The 21653-nt window shown below is 37.7% G+C and overlaps 1 protein-coding gene across 1 annotated transcript; it reads right to left on the bottom strand.

The window, feature by feature from the left end:
• Positions 1–1191: 1191 nt before the first annotated feature.
• On the bottom strand, positions 1192–21473 carry enpp2 (ectonucleotide pyrophosphatase/phosphodiesterase 2). Its single transcript, XM_049730040.2, has 25 exons — positions 19206–21473; positions 18671–18770; positions 16403–16558; positions 14680–14805; positions 13963–14023; positions 13732–13829; positions 13521–13600; positions 13266–13385; positions 13063–13118; positions 12699–12764; positions 12293–12365; positions 12094–12202; positions 11773–11898; positions 9052–9083; positions 8809–8936; positions 8511–8586; positions 8338–8425; positions 7758–7927; positions 5627–5762; positions 5093–5232; positions 4404–4539; positions 3899–3976; positions 2383–2515; positions 2103–2256; positions 1192–1781 (listed from the first exon to the last, which is right to left on the bottom strand). Exons 1-25 carry the CDS (start codon positions 19218–19220, stop codon positions 1611–1613), a joined length of 2628 nt encoding a protein of 875 aa, XP_049585997.1. The 5' UTR covers positions 19221–21473; the 3' UTR covers positions 1192–1610.
• Positions 21474–21653: the final 180 nt, after the last annotated feature.

Raw genomic sequence — 21653 nt, 5'->3', positions numbered from 1 at the left:
TGACACCATGATCCCTGACCGTCCTGTCTTGCACGTATAGGGCATATCCTCCCACCTGGTAATGTATTTCCAAGGTAGACCTGGTTTGCGGTGATCATTAGATACCAGTAAACCTGTGTTGGGATGTGCCGAACACAACAGTCATCAAACCCTTTGGATTTATTGAGTTCCAAATGCATTTCAGCCTCAAGCAGGCAGCCCAGGCATTTCAGCGCCTTATGGACTCTGTGCTGCGTGACGTAACGTTCTTGTTTGTCTCCCTGGACAACATCCTGGGGGCCAGTGCAGATGCTGAAAACCCCCTGACGCAGCTCTGGCTGCTCAGAGAGCATGGTCACATCAACCCAGCCGAGTGCCAGTTTTGTTTGTCAGCAATTACGTTTATGGCCGCAGGGGGCCGCAGGGGGCCGCCCCCCCCCTCTCTCGCCAGGGTGGACGCCTTTGACACTTTTCCACACTCCACTTTATCAAGTCCCTGCTGGTGTTTATTGGCATGTTGAACTTTTATAACCAGTTTATTCCCCATGCAGCTCACATAAGGAGATTGGAATAATATCCACTACCGTTCAAAGTTTTGGGGTCACCCAGACAATTTAGTCTGTTCCATGAAAACTAACATAATTGCACCAAGGTTTTCAAGGGTTTTCTAATCATCCATTAGCCTTCTAACACAATTAGCAAACATAATGGACGATAAGAACACTGGAGGGACGGTTGCTGGAAATGGGCCTTTATATTGCATTAAAAAACAGATGTTTACAGCTAGAATAGTCATTTGCCACATTGTATAGAATGTATTCCTGATTAGTTTAATGTTATCCTCATTGGAAAAAATAGCGATTTTATTTTAAAAGTAAGGACGTTTCAATGTGACCCCAAACTTTTGAATGGTCCATATACATTTACACACATATACACACACACACATATGTATATATATATATATATATATATATAGTATATGCATATACTATAGTATATATATGTACATATATGTATAGACACACACACACATATACATATGTCTATATATATATATATGTGTATTCTAACATTATAACATTGTGTGTTAAGCGTTAAATGTTACCTTCAATGAAGTTCAGATTAAAATCTGACGCATCTACTATGTTTTTTGTTGTCTGTTTCGTCTTACACTAATTCCAACACTGCACAGTAATTCATTCTTTGATGTTGACCATCAAAATTTTTCTATTCTCAAACACGCAGTAAGCACTGGAATAAAACAATGAATAATCTTCACAATGGCAGCAGCGGGCTTGCCCAGAGGTGCATGACATTACGAGAAACTATACATGTACAATATATACCTGTAATCATGTAAAATAACATTTTGAATACGTCTTCTGATGTTCACAGGTTTCTTTCAATTTGATGAAGCACAATCAAAATGTATATACATTAAAAAAAAACAGACACACAAATAATTTTCTTTCCTCCTATCTGACTTTTACAATTAATGACAAACATAGTGGTGTTGAAGAAATGTGAATCAAAGCTCGTGTGCAGATCAATGCGCTATCTCGTAATAGCTTCCCCCTAAGTCAATGTGATTGAAATGTTCAAGTCTAACAAAAGTATGAGCATTCAACTCATATCTCACTCTCATAAGTGTGCATATGAGTTTTCAATGACAGGATTTCAGCATAACTTCGTGTAGTTCTACGGTAAAAGTCCAGACCTGTCAGGATTTCAACATCTCTGACCCGAGCTGTGTGGATCTTCATCAGGTCCTCCACCCAGTTGGACTCCTCATCTGAGCTCTGCAAAAGATCATTGATAAATATCTGTTTTGGGTTTTCCTCCTTTTTTTGGAACAAAATTGATTGACGACATGTAGTTTTATAATTGTTGGATGAAAACGTTAATCGATAACCAAATGCAGAAATTATAAATCTACCACAAGTATTAGTAGTACAGATTATGAGAAGTGTATTTCCAGACATGTTCCATATCGAAAGTGATTTGCTACGTAGTAAATTTATGCGAAATAAAGAAAACTGACTTGACATTTACATCCATAAATGTCACGTTCTATTTGCAGTAAGGCTAATTATAAAGACTGGTGGTGTTCTGTTCCTTACATTGCAAATCTCATCATTGCTCGGTCTGTGTGGCAAGATGAAGGCAGCAGTGCTGAGCGGGCCACTGCATGAATCTGCAGCCTGTCTGAAGTCTAAGCAGCTGGTTAGAACCACAAAAAAGTGAGTTGGGATGGGTATTGTACCACGTGCATACCTGCAGGCAAGAAGAAATAACATTAGTAATGTGCAATGAAACTGAACAATATGACTAGTATTCATTTTCATTATAATTTGATATTAAACTTATTTGTTATGAGTACAAAAAAAATAAAAAGCTTACTCTTTAATCTTGTCAGTTGAATCCTTTACACCGTCAAAGTCATTATCGAATATCGGTCCAGTGAGAACATTCAAACCATTTCTTTCAGTGGAATACTTCTTCAAAAGGACCCTCTGAAAATAAGACCATATTTCTGAGGGGAAAAAACAGCGCGGAAAGAAAGTTGTATGTATGAATGGTGTGAGAATGCAGGAAATAAAGGCCACAAAGAAAGAGACCAGCTAAAAGTTTGAAAATGAATGAAAATCACAACACATGACAACACGGGTAAGTGGATTATGGTACAGTCACATAGACAAAGTATTTGAAGAGTGAAAACAATCACTTTATTTTTGTATAGTCTGAAAACAGTTTGGTTTGACCAAAATAATAATAAATAATATAAATACAATATATATATAACGAGTACCAGTTGTTTTATTTATTTGTCTTCAGGTATTTACATCTGAACCTGATTTACACCTTAGAAGATAGCCTGACAGCATATAAAGCATAAATGTCGTCATGTGTGTTTTGTGGATTTTAGTTTTGATTCGATTTTAGTTTTGCCATGTTTTCTTTGTATCATGTCAGTCGTTAGATCATTGTGTTCACCCGTACTTGGGAATTATAAAATGTTGTGCCTTTTTGTGTTACAAATATATTTGATCCTTTACAATTAGAATTCTGGATCCCACAGATTGGATGGTGCCCATTGGCACCAACCACTGATCACCAATACTCCTTATCTCAAAATGCTACTGTATGTGTTTCTCTATACTCCCAAGGGCAAGACTAAAGACATCAAGAACAAAATTATAGACCTACACAAGGCTGGAAGAGGTTACAAACCCCTCAGCAAAAGACTTAGTGAGAATGTGACAAGTGCTGGTGCCATTATTTGAAAGTAGAAGAAACACAATGGCCATCAATTGGTCTTGGTCTGTTGCTCTATAAAAGACCTCTCGCCTCATGGAGTGAGGATAATCGTGAGAGTGTGACGCAATAAAAAGCAAAAAGGTCACCAGGTGGCCAAGTCAATCTGTAGATCTCAACCCAATAGACAACCTGTGCAGGCACTTAAAGCTTAGTTTTCAAACTGTAGAATAATTTGGACAGCTTATGTTAAGAGGAGTGGGCCAAAAGTCCTAATGATAGTTGCCAAATAAATTCATTGGTTGTTACATATGTGACCTTGGGAATTTTGGCCGAGCGTCAATATCATTTTTTGATGATACAGTATTTGAATGAAAACTTGTTATTCCAAAGCTTGAATAGGGTTTTGGGCATGATAGTGCAAAAACTCGAGTTTGATGAAATAAATGGTATTTCGGACAGGTTCGTGACAAAAGAAACTGTGCTACCCCTGACAAAATACCAAAATTCACTATGTGCACAATCGGTCACGGCTATGGGCTTTATGTCACGCTGATCTAATTAAAAATAAATGCTTTCAGTCTATAGCAAAAATAAAGAAAATGTCATCCCTGTTCCAAAACCTTGAGATGGTCATGGATATGCTGAATGAGATTCTTACTCTTGAATGCAGGATACATAGGAACAGTGTTGGTTATGAAAACAGCTTCATATTTTTTGTCAATGCCAGTGGACAGTTCTGTCAAAATACAAAAAAAAAACATTTTGACCAACAATATCATAATATTAACATGACTAATACAGAATTAAACCTTCTGTATTAAAGCGTTTTTCGATTGCAAACTATTTGTGAAATGTCACTCAATAACTAGAAATTAAACAATTACAGTTTCTAATAGATTATTATTCATTCATTATGGTCCATATAATTATAAATGACCATAACCTCCACAACTGTACACAATTGTGCCGTATCAAAGATTTGAATTTAACCATATGTTCATTCTGATTCATGTGGTTTGCAATGTTGGTACCTGCAAAGTTGGATAACCAGAATAGGGAATCAACTTGGGAATACATTTAGCAATCACACTAATATTAACAAGAATTCAAATGTGCTACAATAATAATTTCAGTTTCTGAAATAGAACACAATTTTCACTTACGTGGTGGGTATAGGAAGGCATAAGTGAGATGTTTTTCTGCCTTGTACTTCATACAGGACTGGGTAAAGGCTGATGGAACTCGAGTATCGGGCCGAACACAATTTATCAGGACTTCTGGCAGAGCAGACACTTCTACCTGAATGACCACATAAAGGATGACGTTTTAATCGCTGATTTTACTCAATGCCGAAGAGCAACGCAACAACGAGACAATGACGAGAGGGAATTTAGCATGCTTAATGGCCCAACTGTTTAATTCGGATACAGAAGATGAGGACTTTCTGTATGAATATCGATTAAAAATAACATCAGTACAGTACCTGGTTAAATAGTACCACCAACTCACTGTCTTGCTTCCGTGCTGTTTTTTTTTTTTTTTTTTACCGTACGTCATGGTATGCATGTGTGGATAGAGTACAAAATAACCCCCGCAATTGAATCTGCGCTTTTTAATCTGAAGTGCCTTATTGTGCGGAAAATACGGTACTGTGATTTATGTTTCAATACAAATAACTGGAAGTTTAAAAAAAAAAACATTAAACATTATTTGTCATTAATCAAAATACTCATACAATGGATTTTTTAAAAATCATGGTTAAATTTAACATGTTATAATTAAATGCTATTATAACCTTGATGTTTAAGGTGCATTTTGAAAGTTAAGGCCATACAAATAACACGTACAGTACCTGTCGGCTAATGCTGTATGATGTCCAGAGAGGCATCGCAAGATCCTCGTTGTAACCACAGACATAGTCGGTGTGGTGCAGAAGGAAATACTTTGTATAGTATCGTACTGCAGGTCGACCAAATGGCATATTCCTGTTGTCTAAAAAGAGGAAAGTATTGCAGCAAGATCACTTGGTATGGTCCTATACTACAGATGGACCATAAGGCAAATTTGCATGGTCTAAAAAAAGAATCCAAAGACAGGCTACAATATAAAATGAAAATATTGTATATGCCTATACTGCATATACGAAGTTATATACTGACGTTCCAATTTTTGACAAAAAATTGGTTCAATTTTTTCACATTGCCAATGTGGTCAATATTAATGTCAAGATGATTTTTGGTAAACAATTTGGACTTCTATTTTGTTGTTTGTTGCATTTCAAAGCTTTATCTTCACACATTCTGAGTTCATTACAGGTGAAATGGTTTGGAGACATAATTTCATTCGATGTGAAAAAGTGAAATTTGCAACATCAGTTTGCACGGACCATCAATAGCTTGCTTCAGCCGCTGGTTTAGCTCCTCTACTTGGTTGTGTAAGAAACAGAGCCAGAGTGATTCCAGATTATAGCTTCGTGCAATGGTCACTTTCAAACCCCTTTGGTCCCGTCGTTTTACTTGAAACTGTAAAAAAATGGAGAGAAGAAAGGTCTGTTGACATATGAAGATGACTACAAATGCTAGAGGAAATTGAATGCTATTTTAAATTGATACATTGATAAGGACAAAATTAAACATCTTCACGAAAGTGTTGTGAACTAAAGCTGGCCGGTCTGAGTCCTAAAAATGAACCAGATGGTCTTGAACCAGATGGTCTAGAAACGAAGCCAAAGAACTGAGTGGCAATCCAGGCTTAAGAAAAGGTTGAAATGGTGTAGGAATAATCCTGTACAAGGACAACTTAAATTCAGTAACATTTAAATTTGAAAAAAAGAATAATCTGGATAAGATTAGCCTTAGAGGAGTATACAATCAAGTTGAAGGAATGGGGGGGGAAGTTGAATAAAATGACAGGTGGATTGCTGATGGAAACCTGGATGTCGGAATGAGCAACAACGTTATGAGACGTACGTAGCGGGCAAGGTTTATGTGAAGGAAATGTTGATGGCGAGTGTGATTGACTTTGCAATATCTAAGCGTATGGAAATAAGTGACACCCTCCTCAATAGGAACACATCACTACATATTAGAGTGAAGTAAGGACAAGTCCAATTGATGTTCTTTTAACAAAGAGCTAGGGCAGTGATAAAAAAAATTGCAAGGTCCCTCTTTTGCTATGGTTGTCACTGTTTTCAATTTTTATGTGTTTCAAAGATGCTTGAAACTTTGCATTAATAAAGTCGCCAATCCTATGATAGGAAAAAAATATTTTGTATTGAGTGGTATTTTAATTGCAGTCCATTTGATGGCACAGTATTGTTTAGTGGCAATGAGCTGTCAATGAGAATCCCCGCCATGCAGAAAAGACTAATGGTCCAACATGTACAGTTCATTTTGAAACCTGGAAAAGAGGTAAGGATCAACAAAATTACGACCCACCCCCTACCAAGCTGCAAAATCTATGAAAATCAAAACCTTCAGATGCATTTAGAGTTACAGTTCATGCTGTGTGCACGCTCCGCTACATTCTGGTGTTAATGAGGACTACCAAAAAAAGCCCAATCGATCCATCAGAGAGGCCAAGATAGGGTACATGCTGAAGCCAGAGGGTTACGACAACGCTCCTGACTTCAGACACGTGTCTGACTTCAGACACGTGTCCATCACATCACAGACCTCTGACAGAGGAGCAACACCATCATGAGCAGCAGCAACAGCACACTGCTAGATGAACTGAATGAGTTCTATGCCAGCACTGACGCAATCAACGCTGACACAGAGAAATTGTTCAAACCAACAGAGGCAGCAGAAAGCCTACATCTCACTGTACCGTCAGCTGGGATGTGCAAAGTTCAGAGGAGGATGTAATCCTGAAAAGCAGCAGGCTCCAATAACATACCCAGCTGAGTTCAACAGGTCTGCTCTTCAGAGCTGACAGACGTGTTTGGAGACATACAGTGGAGGAAATAAGTATTTGATCTCTCCCCACTGACAATGAACCAAACAGTCTATAATTTTAAAGGTATTTTCTTTTTAACAATAAGAGACAAAAGAAAATGGCGAAAACCACCCTTTTTTCCTCCACCTGTTTTTCTTTCAATTATTTGTGCCGTCTGTTTCAATGCCCTCACGCATCTCTGAAGAAATGGATTCTTCAGTTAGAATGCTGTTGATTCAACAAGGTCATCCCAAACAGGCCGGCTGGAAATCTGCTAAGAACCCCTCAGACTATCAACTCCCCACTTTGCCTTTCATAAAAAAACTCAGAAAGTCACAGTTGTCATCCGGACGTCAAGCACAAGGACAGTGAGCACTGGGGATCCCACAAGGCTGTGTGCTAAGCCCTCACATCATCACTGTTTTCATCCATGGTTTATTTTCTTTGAAAATATTAATTTAATAAACAAATCACTGAAATTACTTTACATGGTCTAAAACACATTAATTGTGTCATCCTGCTTACATATACTGTATATTCTTGACTGGACTAAGATCTGCAACAATGTCATCATGTTAGACCTTGTAATTGCAGTTGCAGCCTAGATCGTCTGTTCCTGTGTGAACTTGAACCGAAGTGGTTGGCTTCGAAACTTCTTCTGGCATTGTAGGTTTGTAGAAAGGGTTCTTCAGTAGGTGGTTTAAACTGCCATGTGTTCCGTTATTGGGTGCTGGGGTTAGACCTAGAAGATCTGAGAGCAAAACAAATAGTATTAAATCAGCAAAACAGACAAAAAGCTCCCCTTGGTGCACATCTTGAGCTCCAGAACCAGTCCTCCTGAAAGGAGTGAGTGAGAGGCACTCAGCAGGTGTCTATATTTATTACCGCCTGGCTCTGTGCCTATATATTAGGGTTCGGCCTGGTGGATGAGAGTGGAGCTTGCCTCCACGTTTGTGTTGGGGTATGCCATGACTGTGTGACTGCGCCAAACAGCAGCAAAGAGTTGTCTAATATTCAATTTGTATCTGTGGTCTCAGTTGCAGCTGTTTTAAAGTGCTTTATAAATAAAAATGAGTTGAGATGAATGTTGTTTTTCCCCCTTCCCCACATTCTCTCTCTCTCACTTATACATCTACAAAATATGAAACAAACATGTCTTACCACACATAAGATTATAAAGCTCAATGCTTTCAAATACTGGAACTTTAGTCTTAAATTTAAAGGAAGGCCCATATCCCAAGAAAATTGTCTGAAAAGAGAGTTTAAACATATTAGTCGATATTATTAGATCACTAACCAGTCGAATATTCGCTTGTTACATTGTCTTTAAATACCTGCATACTGTTAATTTTGTTATCATATCCATGGTCACCAAAAAAGCCACAAAGCCTCTTCACTTCAGGTGCTTTCCTGAAATAAGAAAATGAAGTTAGATGTGTTAGGATTAGCTCTGTTAGTTATTTTATGGAGCAATATGAATTAACAATGTAAATGACTTCAAACACACATCAATTGAAAATGAAATGATGCAGGGAGAAAAACACTCAGATTATCACAAATTACAATGGCACTCTTCATCTTGATGGGAGATCAACACTGCTCTGTGTAAACTGAATAGAAGTTAATCATCACCTGGCAATGTGCCATTTCCTGTCCACCAGTAGATGCACATGCTCAATCCGTCGGTTATTAGCGTAGTGGAGTCTCTTTGGTAGATTCTGCTTTAAATAAGGCCTAAAATGCTGGTCTGGTTTCTTACACTAGAAAAAATATTTACAAGGAGTGTGACTGTTTACAAAAGAATCATGAAATTGTCAATCTTAGCTCACAGTTCAATCTTAAAATTTATAAATATCTCATTTTTGCCATACTTACAGTTAGATTTGCAACAATCGCCTTAGGGTTATCTGAAAAACATAGTGAGAGCCGTTAAGTCAGATGAAGTTACTAATTTAGAATATAGCCCTTAACTCATTCATAAAACAGATTTTTATTGCTTGCCATTTTAGAGCATTTTAACATAAGGAATTTTGGGTTTGGGACTGACCAAAAGAAAGCGCAGACTCTTCTTTAACCAGAAAAATAAAACCTTCCAGCTAGTTAGGGTTAGGGTTAGGGTTAGAAATTTGGGTTTGGGACTGACCAAAAGAAAGCGCAGACTCTTCTTTAACCAGAAAAATAAAACCTTCCAGCTTTTTCAATTCCTTAATCAGCAAGTGTGTTGGTTTCAAGAAAAATGCATATCTTTGAGAAAATGTGCTTTCTATGTAAAAAAAAACCCAAAACATCTAAATAACAGTGACTGACGCTAAAACATGCTTTGCTTTTCTGACACCTTGAACTGTAAAACAACATAAACAAAACAGAGAAACTGATTTTTATGGTAAAATAAATTACTTATAAGAAATGCACTAAACTCACCACATGACCCCAGGTGAATGTCAATGTTAATGATTTTTTTCAATGGCAATGTGCTTGTGTATGAACACTGTTATTTTGTCTTCTATGTGAAAGGTCCTATTTAGACTGCATATTATTTCTTATAATTTCTAAAATGAAAACAGTTGATATGCCGAACAGCAGGAACATAAATAAGGATTTAGGACTAGATTTTCCCTGTGCACAAGTAATATTTTCAAACAAAATATCTCAAATGCTAACGGAATAATGGTTATTATGCAAACAAAAAAGCTAATAATAAATGCTAATAATAATAACTAAAGATAAAGATGCAAAGGAGTAATAAAGTGATACTGCACGTGAATGGTTCTTCAAATCTATTATTTGGGAAGCGCGACTTTTAGGGGCAGTACCACATTTGTCCACCAGGTGCCCTCAGTACTCTCAAACTACAGCCAGTGCTGCTGCAGCACCCTGATTCTCAAATCAAACATGACTTATGCATTTTTAAGCAATAGTATAAGTGAACACATTATTTTAATTTACTGGATGTTTCAATACTACGAAATAAGTACTATATATGTGTTGTTATTGCTCTGCTGTGCTAGTCAATTAAAACAAGTTTGAATTCATTCATTCATTTGAATTCAGAGTCTCATAAATACACGTCTAAATTGAAATGTGCAATTAGTCTTATTCTTGGCTGGGAGAAGCAAAACATTGGTTTTGGCTTGTTAGCAGTTGTTTTAGTTTAATATTTGATGTAATATCTTGACAAAATGTTAGATTTATTTACTTTAAGACTTTTTTTATAAAAAATATTTACTTAACTAAGGTTGGATGCTTGCCCCACCACTGTGAATGGTATAATTTTTTTAATGCAAAATAGCAGTTGTGAAGATAACTAGCCGAGAGGCCTACATTTGTCAACAAGTTGATGAGTGAAAACTGTATTATTCCATTCAGTTGTAAAAATGAAAAAAATGATTAAATGTTTCAAAAATGCAGCTTCTGGATTAAAATAAGAGTCAAAAAATAAATTAAAGCTGTTTGGGTCAATTCACTTAAAGTGTCATGTTTTTTAAGAATTGGCTTTCATACAACCAGACACAATGGTTGTGTAAATGTTTATTAAATATATCACATGTGATCTGCTGTATGTGATGAATGTCCGTCTCTGACTTGGGAGGATGGCGTCTCCCCTATATAGTGGATTCTTTCAAAGGAGTGATGGATTTTGAGCCAGCCTCAACAAAGCAGCACTTCTCCTGGGTGATGTCACAACTCCCATAGAAAGAAGTTTTTGCACTTGATAAATAACTGAACAGTAAATATTTTTAAAAATTATTACATTGGGGATGGTCTCCTTTCATTTGGGGTGCATCTTTTTTTCTTTCTATGGAAGAAAATATTCATTTTCAGTGTTGTGGCTTGTTCACTCCAGCCAGTTCCCATATGTGACAATTATTATTTGGCTCCTTTTGTTGGAATAGGACGGATTCAACATACCAGTCAGTCGGTACGATCACTACCATACGATAGCTTCGGGTAGAAAGAGACAATGACATTTACCAAGCACGAGTGACCAAAAGGACAAACAATTTTGCTAATTTTCTGTAAAAACAGAGGGGAAAAAAAATCTCACCTGACATAATAGGTGTCGATCTCCTGTCAGAGTTTTGCTTTCATCACTGAGTTAGCATTTCTCTGTAATCTATGGGGTAAGCTCTCCTGAATCATGCTGATGAATCTGTCTTCAATTTCTTCCATCCAGATGGCCATGTCAATATGTGTGCAATGAGATGTATAAATAAACGTGCTAAATCAGCAAATTCTGAATATGCCGTCTTTGGAAACCTCCTACTTTGTTATTTCCTTGCATTTGTCACTGTTTTTCGTCTCGTATACTGATTTGGTAGCTAATGACCAATCAGAGTAATAAATTCGTACGTCGATTCAACGTGTTACCCGACAACATTGTGAGACAAACCTACCCTCTGGATGATGTTGGCTTTTTGTTGTGTTAACACTTGAATTGCCCCTATGTGGATTAATAAAGGATTATTTTATTTTGACTAATCATGTCTACATGCAGTTATTTGCTTCTGATATTGACAAGCGTATTTTTTGTTTCACAAACAATATGTGCCGTTTCCAGCTTTATCAAACAAAAGTATGAATCTTTCTTTCACTTACATTTTGGGTTGTTGAAGAATCTGGGGCGTATTCTGCCTAAGGATCCCGGAATAAGAATGATGTCATCCACATTTGTCAAGTAATTACTGAGGAACTCCGTTTGACCACAATGGGCCTCTTCCATACCTGAAAACAGAAAAGAGGAGTGGGAGTTTGTGTATTTGAAACTAGGACAGAATTTCAAAGACACCAACATGATTTGAATTAGCATACTATTTCCCTAACAAGCTTGATTGTAACAAATATGCAATTTTACCAAGTTTCAGGTAAATGGTGGCTCTCCCATTAATTGTATGTACTTGTGGTGTAGTGAGTTCATACCGTGATCTCCAACTATGATGACGTTGACGCATCGGTGCAATTTCAGCTGCTTAAGTCCATTCATGAGTTGACCTACGATCCTATCAATCAACCGAAGAGGATTATTCAACTGGAACACACAAAGGGAGTAATGATCATCAAACTATTTTGTGTAGTTTAAAACTGTGTTGATGAAAAAACAACAACAAAAGATACTCACTTCGACGCTCATGGGTCCCATTTTATGTCCGTATATGTCCGGCTGCTCAAAGTGCATTGCATAAACGTAGGGTCTAAAACAGAATGAAACATATTACGTGAATAATAATATATCAATCATGAGAAAAGGAAATGGGTAAGTGCCGATGTATGAGAAGTGGGTTGAAATAAATCATGAAAATCAACGAAGTGGCATAATAATGAAAAGTCAATTGTAAGGGGTGCTACGGCAGAAATTAAGACTTCCCAGAATTTTATTTCATTGGATAGCTGGATTTGCGTCAGGCCTTAATTGGCCTATTGGAGGGATTCTGAAATGTCTTCTGTCTGTACACATCAAACACTGTTAAAAAAAATGATTGATGGAAAACCAGGTAAAGAGAAAGAAATATTTTTACGATATTCACCTCTCTACTTCAGGGAGTTGGAGCCACTGCAACATGGTCAGTATCCGCCGTTCCAGTGGGATAGTGCTAGAAATGAATTTTCATTTTTTGTTTCATATTGTTATCTTTCAAAATGTCTTTACACAAGGGGCTGTAATTTGGATATTTCCAGTATCAGTATTTTTCACAACAGTGAGAGGTGGGCTGAATGATCGCCCACTGTGTCACAGTTCATTGATCGCGTCCCCAATAGATCGTCATTATATCATAGAGCAAGATGAATAAAATGATGTTCTTATTCAATAAAGAAGTTTGTGGAAAAAATGCTCAGGTAAAGTTTCAGAATGCATTTTTCACTAAATGTGTAACGTGAAAACCAACTTACACAGGCCAGAAGAAGGACGATGCCTTGACTCCTTGTCTGAGAGCTGTGATCCAGATCTACGAGACAAAAAGTAAAATTTGGGATCGATCAATAGACCTGATGGCTGTAGGTGGATCACATTAGTGGCACTAATATAAGAAAATAATTGAGTGAAGGTAGACAAAAGATGATAGATAACCAGAATATTTTAAGACAATACTAACTGGTTGTCCTCCCCACCAGCGGTGATTCAGTTTCTCTCGGCTTCTCAGGGTGAACGTGGCATCAAACACCGGGTCATACATGGAGTTACCAACGATACCGTGAGACTCTGGATAGAGACCCTAAAAGTCAGAAAGCCTGTCATTCTTTCAAAATTAATGAAGATACGTGTCATTGGGTTGGTGCAGCACTCAGTTATTGACAGTGATGACAACAAGAGGTTGCGTCAACACGGACTTTAAATAAATGGCATATACCGTCGCAAGTGAGTAGAGGTTGGGGAAGGTTTTGGTGGGATACACAGGTCGCATAAATGGTGCATGGGTTCCACATGTTCCTGGGAGATATTAACAAGACAGTAATTGCGATTTACAGAAAAATATTTTAAAAAAGTCTTTCAAATCAAAATCTAAAGTTTCTTTCCTGGACCAAATCGATCATTAAAAAAAAAATACCACAATGTCTTACTCAGTTTCTCAATGTTAGGTATGACAGTATTCCCTCTCTTCATGTAAGAAGCTCGGAAACCATCCACTGAAAGAATTATGAGTGGTGAGCGCACAAATCTATGAGCACAGTAAAAACATTCATTAGGGGTCATATGAGGAAAAAGTTCAAGCAAACCTATATGTTGTTCCTAATCAGGATAAACGTATGTACGTTGTGATCAAACATATGTAACATGGTATAAAAGCATACCCTGGAGGACATTCAGCGGTCTTCATATCTTCACATTCATCCTGGAGCCACGGACTGTCTCCTGGAGAAAGGGAAAAAACAATCAAAAGACAGGCAGAAAAGGCTTTTTTTCTGCGCTCTCATACTGATAACACACTGCAACTCAGAAATGGCACTAACTCCAATTTGAACGTATTTGGTAAATCAATCAAAAAAAGCAAATGCTGTAATTTCCGGCCCATAAGCTGCTACATTTTGCACAAGCTTGTTTTCCTATGTTTCTTGATAGATATATTTTGCTTTGTGTTTTGAACCAAATTTTGAAACACAAGTGAGCTTCATATATACTGCTACTTGAATTGAGGACGGAAAAAGTCTGAGAAAGTCCGCATCAGTGCAGACAATGGGTCGATACGCCTGTCGGCCTCCCGTTCCATCCTGAACGGAGGCACTCCGCCTTTTTTCCGACTGGCTCCAACCCTCACCAATGCGACTTCTGCTGGCAATGAGCAGTTGTAAAACTTGGACAAACCACCCGCATTTGGGCGTCCGGTAACTGGACACCTGTTTTGCATGTTTGGTGGTATGTTTTGATAGTGTGTGCACAGTTTCACTGTATGCAACCACATTATTTATTCAGTCTTGGAAACTTTAACTCGGAGCAATCAGTTTGTAGTGTGCCTGAAATGAACTCTATAATTCTATGTCAATATTCACATAACTCTTCACATTCTTTACCTTTGCAGCGTGTCCTGTAGTTGGTGCAGCAGTCTCCTCGGGCGAGACAGTCATTTGAGCAGTGGCAGGAATGGTTTTCATTCCGGATCTCCCCACAACGATCTTTACTGCACTCATAGCCGCCATCTGTTTGTGGTAAAAAGAAACTACTCACCAAAAGACTAATACAGATGTAGATCCGAGATACATGCAACTCTAATGCTGGATACGAGAATGGGACTGGGATTTAGACAATCAGGATTTTTGAGGCCGATCACCAACAAGTTTAAACAAAAACAAAAGGAAAATATACATCACTGATCTGATTACATGATGGGGCAATCAGTCTATTCTAATAACTTGTTCATTTTAGTTTACTCGTGTACTCTTAACTTTAATGTTTAAGCAGTCTTCGTAATGCCCCAAGGAATGAAAGAAGGGAGGGGCATGTGTGATTTGAATATAGTAAAACATCGATTTGTTAACAAATAGGCAGAACTTGATTTTTAGTAACAAAGTAGCTGGTTGCAAAATATGCAATAGGAAAAAAATACAACTAATATTTTAGTGATGTGTCAAGATCGTCATATTAAGTATCAGTTTGTTACAGAGGTGGAAACACGATTATCGAGGTGGACTATGATCTCTTGCACACGTGCAAGCACACATTCACACTTATGGACACGCATACATAAAACACACGCATGCATACAGATATGCACACACACACACACATACACACACACGCACACACACACCAGTTTGCAAAAAAATAAATAAAAATAAATCAGATGCAAGACAGCCAGCTCCCGAGTATGAAAATAAAATAGCTCACACATGTTTTAAAATAATGTAGCTCCAGATTGCCTTTCTTTGCCCATGCCATTGTTGCTTTGAATATTAATTAACAAAAGATCTATGTAATGTAACCACTTGATCGCTATCTGCAAACGACTGCTGACCGCTGTTATGCTGAACAGATGCAAAAGCAAAAATCACCGACTGACATTGCGATCATTGGGCAATCCACTCTATGACAGCAGCAATGCCAGTAACAAAACTTGGCATAGAGGCGCTCCCATGCCCCATGCAGCAAAGGTGTCAAGAATTCAAGTCTCGAGGCAAGCATTGAAGTCATAAAACATCCCAAGTGATGAGCATGAACAATGTGTCAAGAGATTATGGAGCACTCGTCTTAGACTAGCACTGATGCCGTGTCAGCAAGCAACACTTGAGAATTACACCCGTTTGGGAGTTGTCACAACAAATTTGAGTGTCATTCAGTCCTGCATTTGGATACTTAACATGTTTCTTCCCTCTAATATAGTCATTTAAAATCTCACATTCGATATTTGCTGCCAAACAAAATAACAATGAAGGTAAAAATCCAGTCAACTGACAGCACAAGTTGCATTTTTAAAAACAAAGATTCCAGACACTGTTCTCCTATTGCGTAAAAATAACTTAGTACTAAAGTATATTTATAATGTTCCATTATTTACACATTAAAGTGCATTTTTTCCTTATATAGGAATGAAAACAAAAAAAACAATTAAAAGAATGATAATACAGGAATGGAATGCACAGCAGGCTTAGGGTTTGTGCCAAAAGTAACTGCATTCAATTTAGAATTGTGACTAACAAGCACGCTAATGAAAAAGGTCAAATGTCAAAATCCAGTCTACTACTGTACTTATGCATTTGAGTAGTGATTTGGGTAGAAATGATAAGAATCATTTATTACCTGTCCTGAGGCAGAGACGGTCAAAGTCAGAGCAACAGCTATTGTAGGTCTTACATAGATTGTCACAACGACAATTTGGTGGTTCCATCTCAACAAGCTCAAAACACCTGTTTCTGCAGGAGCTAGAGGTTGGCACATAATGAGATGTAGAATGCACTGTGAAAAAGAACAACAAAACAAAAAGGTAAGGATTTAGGAAAGTGTTTGTCTGGAAAATGCCTTGTCTGTTTTTGTTGTTGCATCATTTGAATTGTTACTGCTTGGATGCAACACCGAGTGAAAATGAGAGCGACATGAAATGGGGGTATTTTCCATGAGCTGAGAAGAGAAAGATGCCAAGCAATGAGTCAACAAAACTAAATAATAAATGACAGAAGTTTTTTTTTTTTTTTTTAAATACAGCAGTTCTTACAAGGGATGGGCGACCACCAAAACATATCTGTGCCGATATCAGCCTTATTTCATGGTATCGGTACTCGCGACTGTGGCTAATACCAGTATCAGCCGCCCTATTATGGTCATTTTGCGATCAGGAACTACAAATTTTAAATAAGAACAATAGTCAAGTCAAGTCAAGTCAAGTTTATTTGTATAGCCCTAAATCACAAACAGTCTCAAAGGGCTTCACATAGCCAAAATTGACAATTATTCTCAAAGCATCCCCTGATCATAAGCTCCCAAAAGGGCAAGGAAAAACTCAAAAAACCCCTACCAGGGGAAAATGAGAAACCTTGAGAAGGGACCACAGATGGAAGGATCCCCCTTTCAGGATCACCAGGTTATAATGGATGCAGAAAACTACAATAGAAAATTTTATGGATTTTCAGGGAAAAATGTTATGTTGGAATATAACGGACTTTTTTTTCTCCAAAGTCAAACTCATACAGGTATCAGTTTGAAAAAAAAAAAGTGGTCTTAAATATTGATAGTTCTTACGTCATGGTATTTAAATCACATTTTATCATTTCCATTAAAATTTCCATTAAAAGCACATTCACAAGACCACACAGGGAGTATAAACTCTTCTGTTGCATGGGAGAACTATTCTGGTAGATCCTTTATTCTATCATGTGTGCCAATGAAAGCATATAGTTAGGAATTTGAGAAACCACGTACATGCATTGCCTTTTAGGGAATATTGCCTGTCACCAGTGTTGCTGTGCTGGGCATGTATTGGACATTTCCTTTGTGTAATTCTCAACAGTCTTGTAATTCTTTTTATGTATTTTATTTTCAGCTCAGGAGAATGCTATAAAATGAAATTACTAGATTTCTTTTTCTTCTTCCAAGTCATGTACGTCACTATGCGGGTGCAGCCCCCAGAGTTGCATTTTCTTTGTTCAGCGCTATGTGTTAAGTGCATTTTACACACTGTACCTTTGGGCAAAATTGCAAGTACAATAAAAAAATGCAATATGTTCAATTGAACTATCGGTCAGTGTTTTTGTTCTAAATCTTATGTGGTATCAGTATCGGTTACTACTCAAGGGCTAAATGTCGCATTGGTATTGGTCTGTAAAAGTGGCATCAAACACCATCAATCAATCCATCTTCTACCGCTTATCCGGAGTCAGGTTGCAGGGACAGCAGCTTCAACACGGAAGCCAAAACTTCTCTCTCCCGAGCTACTTCATCTCGGAGGAGCCCAAGGTGTTCCCAGGCCAGTCAGGAGACATAGTCTCTGCAGCGTAAATGTAGTTTTCTTCTTATTATTTATTATTATTATTTTTTAAAAGGCTCTTTCCAAGTAGCTTGCATTGGATTTATGTGTTTGTACTGTTATACAGATAAACTAGTTGCCATCTGTTCCAAAGACAGACAGACAGACAGACAGACAGACAGACAGACAGACAGATGCACACGCATGCACACACAGTATTTTAAACAGGCCCACACACAGTTTATGTTTTACATAGTAGTCAAAGCAATTTCTTGGTTTTTCTTAGTTGTTTATCAAAGTTTGTGCTTCTGTGCTATATTTTCTTACGTCTTGTGCACCCCATGGGGCCTCAGCCCCCTGTCCATAAAACCTAGTGACGTCCCTGAAAAATAGTATAGCAAATCGATGGATGGGCATTTCGTGTGTTCGCACCAAGTGTTGGTACTGTCAATTCCAACTTCACTTTTACTGCAAAATCAAATCAGAAAGCCTACAAAGTAAATGTTGTAGTGACTAGTTTTGCACTCGCAATGTTTTTTCTATTCCAGAGCTGATGTATATGATGAATACAACACAATGAGTCTGCTGTTCCAGAAAGACATACTCACGGTCTGCTCTTGCAGCGGCGTCAGCCCCTGAGCGTTTCAGTCGGTCATGCACAAAACTCCGACACATATTGGTGAGTAGTAGCCACAGAATCCACAGAAACTGAAAAATAGTGACATAGCAATTTAATTGCCCACATTTGATATTTTTTTTCCTAATTTTCCAAATCAAAAGCTCAAACTGCGAATATGATATAACAAAAATAAAATGTGTATTCTTGACTAAATTTAGGATAAAACTCGCAAAGAATTGCATAATTAGTCCGCTATGCAATGGGGTAGAAGCATTTAAAGTAGTGACCATTGTGTCATTCGTTCAGCTAGTCATGCCGATGATGTTAATAAATGACATTTTTGCAGTACTTCGTAAAACGTGTCCACCCGCTTTTACCACGGAGACGCATTTGACAGTCGAATCAAGCACTTTAGTGGAGCGCCAGTGAATGTTTCTCTTCATGCAAATACACATTTGTATATTAATCGAGTCGCGGATAAAGTGTTAGTCATGCCTAAACGTGATCAACATGTGGACTCTTACCGTCAGTCGAAACATTGTTTCGCGTTCGGACTCAAAATAGCCCCGTTACTGTAGGATACAGTATCCCAATTAATCTATCTCTCAAAATGAGATTCAGATGATTCCGATAAGAAATATAGTACATTAGTGTCGTTTGATTTTTTTTTCATACTAGCAGTTTTATTTATTTTTTACAAATACTTGGGATGGATGGCAAATCCTGGTTTTAAAGGAAATAGATTCGTTAAGAGGCGGAGCTTTTATACAGCTTCATCTCTTTACCTTTTCCTCGTCTTCATTTCTTGACCGTGTCCTGTATGTCTCTTTTCCCCGCATCCAATTTAATGCAGGTTGAAAAACCACAGGCGTCATTTGCGTAGATAGTACACCTTGTATGCTGGTCCATGAAAGTCATTTTACAATTTCAGGACCAGGATGATGAGTGACAGGGGTCACCAACCTTTTCCAAGTGACAGCTGCTTTTTAGGATCAGATTAATGCACATTTCTGCAATAACAAACGTCCTAAAATTATATTGAATGTCATGTTAATAATTCACATTTATGCATGTTAAGACTGATCAGGTTAATTCTCTCAATAATTAGAATGAGGAAAGAAACATCCATACAGATATCTATAAATGTCTGCCAGAGGCATGCAAGACCAACAGGACAAACTTCCTGTGTTGTATTGACGGTGAATGGAAAACAATCTTCCTCTTCCCACTACTGAACAAAGTGCTGACAGCCACCATTATGCAGAAAATAAGGCAGTGACATTAGCAGGCATCCTTTCCAAAATATGAAAGACAGGAAGAAAACTGGCCATAAAGGTTGCCTAGGAGCGTACAATAACTCTTGTTGAATTTTCTGGCAGGTAATGGATGTTTAGCACATACCTACAAAAATCTTTTTTTGTCTGAGGTAGGGTGGAAGCTTTATCTGACAGAGAAAAGGCCAAATCCAAAAACACACTTGAAATCTCTCAAGCAGTAGAAAATATGCTGGGGTCACATGAGGTATTGGTTGAACTTATCACAAAAACATAGCATTTAAACAGGGGTGTGTAGACTTTATATTCACTGCACATTAGCCTGAAAATTTAATTAGGCAGCAAAATCATGTGCTTGTCAATTACTTTGTTAATCTCAAACTCATTAAATAAATAATGCTCGTTTGAGGCATTTTTATTTGTATAAAAACTGGCTTTCACATTCAACCGACCCAAGATTTTCAATGAAATACAACTAGTCTTATTTGCAGAACTGTCTGAAAATTTTGCCAGTCTTTCTGCTGCAGCTGAACAAGGTTTTTAAATTGGCACAGCTTTAAAATCAACAATGTCAGTGGCACAAAACCTTGCAGGCTTTTGTTACGCTTGCATGGGTGCTCTTTGTATAAAAAGAAGTCAGTGTGTTTGGCTTAAATCTCCCTCATTCCCCTATGTTTGTGTGTTTAAGAAACACTGAGGCAGTAGCCGCGTTAGGTTTTCAGCGGAGTGATGTTACGTATTGTGAATAATTACAGGTGTTCATTTGTTATTGGAGAGATTCACACCCCTACGCTTCATATTGCACCAAACCTTGCACAAACATTTTTAAACGTCTAACTCGCTGCAGCCAGCACTCTACCGACTGCAAGAAAGCCAAGAGGGGGGAGGAGAAGGCGAGGAGCCCAATTATCACAAGGACTCATTCATAAATGCCAGTCAGATAGCAGAACACTAAGGAGAAATTCATGATAGAGAGTGTAATTATTGTAAACTTTTTTCCAAAATAGTGTTGGGGAGGGAAAAAAAAAACAATGACAAAACTCCACAAAGGGAGAAAACACTAAGAAAGAATACTTGCAATGTTGGAATAGGAATGTAAGTCCCCATTAGGGAAGTGGTTTTAAATGAATGCCACAGCTATTCAAGACATGCCCATGCACTCCGATGGATGTTGAGTCAAAGGCAGAAACCGCCATTGTCAGAGCGATGAACAAGGCCAGGCATAGCATGCATGGCTCTCTTCAGGCATGTGGGTTCGGGCTGGTAGCTCAGCGTAGCAAGTCGTGCTGAGGAACTGCTGACTGTTGGACAGTTTTACTTTAAAATAGTTTTTGTAACTGAGTAGTACATGGTATAGGCCACCGTGGTCACTTTCTCCATATCATATAATCAATGAAGTTCTTTCACAATCATGTATCATTTCAGATAGTTTATGCTATTTAACTATTTTTAAAAAGTGAGAAATGTTATTGAACATTTGTCATGTGTAAAAGGCAATCTTTGCCAGTTTTTTTTTTTTTTTAACCCATATTTCATTTGTAGATTGGTTGTGTCCTCATGGTTTTGCAGTACTGCCCTCATCAGTACAAATCATTGTAGGCACACTACTGTTGATTAAATTATACTTGTTTTCCATGCAGCGATTTTAAAATCATGAAACCATGTGTATATTGTTATTTTTAAAGTTTAAACAGTGAG

Source organism: Syngnathus scovelli, chromosome 9, assembly GCF_024217435.2.
Source record: "Syngnathus scovelli strain Florida chromosome 9, RoL_Ssco_1.2, whole genome shotgun sequence".
Classification (NCBI taxonomy): domain Eukaryota; kingdom Metazoa; phylum Chordata; class Actinopteri; order Syngnathiformes; family Syngnathidae; genus Syngnathus; species Syngnathus scovelli.
The sequence above is the reverse complement of the archived record's forward strand: the minus strand, read 5'-3'. Positions and strand labels throughout refer to the sequence as shown.

Coding starts and splice junctions, on each gene's coding strand:
- enpp2 (XM_049730040.2), bottom strand. Junction 13,830..13,962: donor ACCGCTGAATGTCCTCCAGG/GTATGCTTTTAT, acceptor CTGTGCTCATAG/ATTTGTGCGCTCACCACTCA. Junction 8,426..8,510: donor ACAAAATTAACAGTATGCAG/GTATTTAAAGAC, acceptor CTCTCTTTTCAG/ACAATTTTCTTGGGATATGG.